The 4,855-nt window shown below is 41.9% G+C and overlaps 1 protein-coding gene across 1 annotated transcript; it reads right to left on the bottom strand.

Moving 5' to 3' along the window:
* Window positions 1-516: 516 nt before the first annotated feature.
* Window positions 517-4,420, bottom strand: LOC123139933 (receptor-like protein EIX2). The gene has a single exon (XM_044559650.1). The coding sequence runs from the start codon at window positions 4,412-4,414 to the stop codon at window positions 659-661; it is 3,756 nt and encodes a 1,251-aa protein (XP_044415585.1). The 5' UTR covers window positions 4,415-4,420; the 3' UTR covers window positions 517-658.
* Window positions 4,421-4,855: the final 435 nt, after the last annotated feature.

Here is a 4,855-nt window from a genome sequence, read left to right as displayed (position 1 = left end):
AATAGTCTGTAGACATAAATCATACACTTAGTTTCTTCTTAGTTTCACTTTCACCTTCTCGGCATCCTGTAACCACCAAAGATGAAGCCGTGGTCGCACTCAAAGGGCTTCTAACTTCGCTGGCAAACAAAGCCTCGGCGGGCATGGTCGAGTCGATGCTGTTTGCCTCACCAAAATAAAGAAACGTCAGCTCAAATGGAAGCTTCAGATTTACATGAATAAGTCTACAAGCACTGATGGTGAACATAGCTTTATTCCTCTTGCCTTCAGAGATATCTTACAAACAAATATGTTTTTATATTAACCAACAAGTGCCTTTTTCTTTGCTATGTAAATGAATTATCACTTTCTGGGAACAGATGATACAAAGCAACCGAAAAACATGAAAAAAGGCAGAGTGCAGTTATAGGGTAGTATAGTTTTTCTTCAGCTTAAACAATCCATATAGACATACAAATACCAGTATAATACACTACGAACGTCCAACCAAGGCTCATTTAGAGCTACAAATAGAGATATGGTGCAAGTGCAAACATACAAATATCAATAAAATATAGTACAGACATCCAGCCAAGGCTCATTTAGAGCTAAAAATAGGGATATGGTGTGAAGATACAAATAATAATTAGATACAAATAATAATAGGGAGTTGGGCACTTCATGGTGCACCATCTTGAGTTTTCTCCATCATGTGAGTCCACCTTACAGCCACTTGCACATAAACCATGTCGTACATCATATCAACGAACTGGAAGAAGGCAGCCCTCCAGGTTCTCTTCATCAACATGGTGCAGAAAACTGTCCACAGACCAACCACAAATCCAATGCTCATGGCAAGATAAACAGATGGCATATGATCTATATCTTCAAGGCCAATTTGCTCTGCGTCATGTGTTGAGCAGTTCCTACCAACAGGATCTCCACAAAGACCAGGGTTACCGATGTAGATATACATCTGGTTATCAAGAGCTTGTAGCTGTTGGCCGGATGGTATCGGACCGGACAGATTGTTGTATGACAAGTTCAGGTGGCTCAAATAAGTTAAAGCTGACAAACTTGATGGTATTGCACCAGAAAACTCATTGAAGGATAGGTCGAGTGAGTCCAACTGCCTTAAATCACCAATTTGGTTTGGGATTGCTCCGGTGAGCTCATTATTTGACAAGTTCAGATTGGTAAGCCCAATGAGTAAAGTTATCTCCTCTGGAACATGTCCTGTCAAACTATTACTTGACAAATCAAGAATCACTAGTAGCTTGTAGATTGCAAAGGTATATTCACGCTTTTGGCCCTTCGTGTTTACAGGGATGCTCTCTTCAAAAATGTAATCCTCTGTGTCCTGCGACACCACTGTCATCATTGCCTTCAGGTTTGACAAAGTCCATGGTATGCTTCCTGATATGTTGTTGTGTGCTATGTCCAAATAATGAAGACTATCAAGGGAAGTGAGACTCTTATGAATATGACCACTGAACATATTTGATCTCGCTCTTAATATTTTCAGATGTGGCATTTTTTCTGGCAACCATTCTGGCAATCCTCCAAATAACCTATTGTAAGAAAGATCAAGGAACATTAACCTTGTCGACCTTTGAAGAAATTTAGGGAATTCACCAGTGAGACTGTTGTTATGCAGGGCTAAGCTTAGCATGTCAAAACCAAATTGATTCGTAGAGTTTGCGTCAGATTTCTTCCAACACTGCATAATATCTCCTGTAAAATTGTTTCCTGATAGGTCCAACCTATTAAGTCTAGTCAACTGGCATATAGACAACGGAATGGTGCCTGTAAATTGATTATTAGCAAGCAACAACTCTCCAAGTAGTGGAGCATTCAGATCTGATGGCAAGGACCCAGAGAAAGAGTTTGAAGATAGGTTTAGTCTTGATATATTTATAGGTAACCGTGCAACTTGTCCGATAAACTTATTGGACCCGAGTTGTATGTGCTCAGCTGACATGTATTGTAGATCTTCTGGTAATGAGCCATGCAATTTGTTTTCTGATGCGTGCAAGAATGAAGTTCGGGAAAATGTCACCCAAAACCAATCAGGAATAACATCATCTAGATTTGCATTTGTGAGAACAAGAATATCAATGTCGGATTGCCATCTAAGCCATTCTGGAAAACGGGGGCCCAATTGGCATGAATCAAAACATGCCACACTCAATCTAAATGGAGGAACCCATTTTTGATTGATAACTAATCTCAAAGAGTTGTGCGACAAGTCTAGATAATCTAAATTCAATAGGCTTGCAAAATGCTCCTCCGTGAGCACACCATTGAATTTATTATGGCTGAGGTCCAAAGTCTCTAATTTGCCTAAACTTGCAAAGTGTTCTTTCAAGAGAAAATCATTGAAGTTATTATAGCTAATGTCCAAGGTCTCCAAATTACCTAAACTAGCAAAATATTCCTTGACGAGCACACCACTGAATTTGTTGTAGCTGAGATCCAAATGCTTTAAGTTGCCCAAACTTGCAAAATGTTCTTTCAAGAGCACACTGCTGAAGTTATTGTGGCTGAGGTCCAAAAACTCTAATTTTCCTAAGCTTGCAAACTGTTCTTTCAACATCACACCGTTGAACTTATTGTAGCTGAGGTCCAACATTTTCAAATTACCCAGTGCTCCAACTCCTACAGGCAGAGGGCCGGTTAATATGTTTCCAGATGCATCAAGAACACTAAGATTGGTCATGTTCCCTATCCAAATGGGCAGATTGCCGGTCATATTCGCATCCACCACTGACAATTCCTGCAGTGTAGTCCATGAGCACTTTGGCAATCGCCCCATGAACTCCCTTATGTTGGAATCTATGTTGTTACCATCGAACCTCATTCTTGTCAAATTGCACAAAAATTCTATTTTGTTTGGTATCAAACCCACGAGTTGATTAAAACTTAAGTCTATGACTTGAAGGGACGTCATGTTTGCCAAATCACTAGGAATGGACCCTACCCAACCTGACCATGAGAGTTGAAGCGCCTTAAGGCTTTTGAGATTCCAAAACCATGCATGCTTGAGTGAAGTATGGAAGTTGTTAGAAGACATATCAAGGACTTCGAGATGTGTGAGGTTGGAAAGTGATATACTAGCGAACATGGTTCCATTTAGTTCACACTCAGACAAGCAAAGAACTTTAAGAGAATGAAGCATTTTAACCATGTGAAACAAACATCTCACAGAACTAAGATCCACAATGCTCATGTCAAGATGGCTCAACAAAGAGAGACGTGGCAACCATGCAAGATCCACAACAGGATAAGAATTCCAACTCACATCAAGATATTGCAACTTTGAGAGATTGCCAAATTGGGAAGGTATTTTGAAGGTGTTATGGGACATATCAAGGATCTCGAGATGTGTGAGGTTGGAAAGTGATGTAAGAGCAGACATGGTACCATTGGGTCCACAGTCGGACATGCGAAGCACTTTAAGAGAAGGAAGCATGTTAACCGTCTGAAACCAATCCCTCGCAGAACTAAGGTCCACATGGCTAATGTCGAGATGGCTCAGCAAAGAGAGACGTGGCAACCATGCAAGATCCACATCAGGATAAGAATTCCAACTCACATCAAGATATTGCAACTTTGAGAGATTGCCAAATTGCGAAGGTATTCTGAAGGTGTTAGAGGACATATCAAGTACCTCGAGATGTGTGTGATTGGAAATTGATATACTAGCAGACACGGTACCATTGAGTCCACAGTCGGACAAGCGAAGCACTTTAAGGGAAGGAAGCATATTAACCCTTTGAAACCAATCCCTCGCAGAACCAAGATCCACATAACTCATGTCAAGATGTCTCAACAAAGAGAGACGTGGCAACCATGCAAGATCCACTATGTAAGACCTATTCCCATAATAATCATAATTCCAACTGAGATCAAGGTATTGCAACTTTGAGAGATTGCCAAGTTGGGAAGGTATTCTCCCACCGAATCCTGCCCGCGAGAGGTTGAGATACCTTAGATTCTTGAGAGAAGCTAAGAACACAGGGATGCTTGTGCCTTTGAAGTCATTCCCGCTCAGATCAACATACCTCAGGTGTTGTAAAGTAGCCAAAGAAGAGCTCATCTCCCCTGCCGACAAGCTCAATGATCTGATCCTGTTTCGGTACTCGTAGCTGTCCATGTCGATGTTGCAGAGGTTGAGCTTGATGAGATGGCCTGTTCTGTTGCTGCACCGGACTCCCTTCCATTGGCAACAATCCTCACCCTGCCATGACGAGAGATGGCCAGCAGGGTCGAGGAGGCTTGCCTTGAAGGACAGAAGCGCATCTCGCTCGCTGCTGATGCAGGCGCCTGATACACTCGCTTGGCAATGGGAAGTGGATGCTACTTGGAAGATCAATAGACAAAGCAGTAGTGTAGTTCCTGGGATGAGTAGTACAAGCTTAGCCATATTGGTCATATTGATTGGAAATGGCAGATGGAAAGGATAATGGACAGAGCAGCTTATCTCTATCCCGGTTCCACCACAACTGCAATATGGGAGTATGGTCTACAACCCACGTCTTGGGGTCTTGTCATGCATACTTTTCCGACGCTCAAGGTGTGGCCAAAATTTGTTGATTCGGACAGCCCACCATGCACAGCACGGCAGAAGCTGCAGCTGTAATATTTATCTCAATTACACTAATAATATCTGCACATTGTGGGTCAGGTAACACATCTAGCATTAAGGTCTAGAGAGTTTTTTCAGTGTTGGCATATAAATATACAAGGACTCATGGCTCTCAGTACTCCCCACAATCGGCAAAAATAATCAAAAAAATCACCAGGATTTGTCATGGTGGCCAATTACCGGCCACTCCCATTGTAGTCCACGTCTTGGTCTTTGTCATGCTTGTGG

Source organism: Triticum aestivum, chromosome 6B (assembly GCF_018294505.1).
Source record: "Triticum aestivum cultivar Chinese Spring chromosome 6B, IWGSC CS RefSeq v2.1, whole genome shotgun sequence".
NCBI classification, from domain to species: Eukaryota; Viridiplantae; Streptophyta; class Magnoliopsida; order Poales; family Poaceae; genus Triticum; species Triticum aestivum.
Note: the sequence above shows the minus strand (reverse complement) of the source record. Positions and strands in the feature narration are given on the sequence as shown.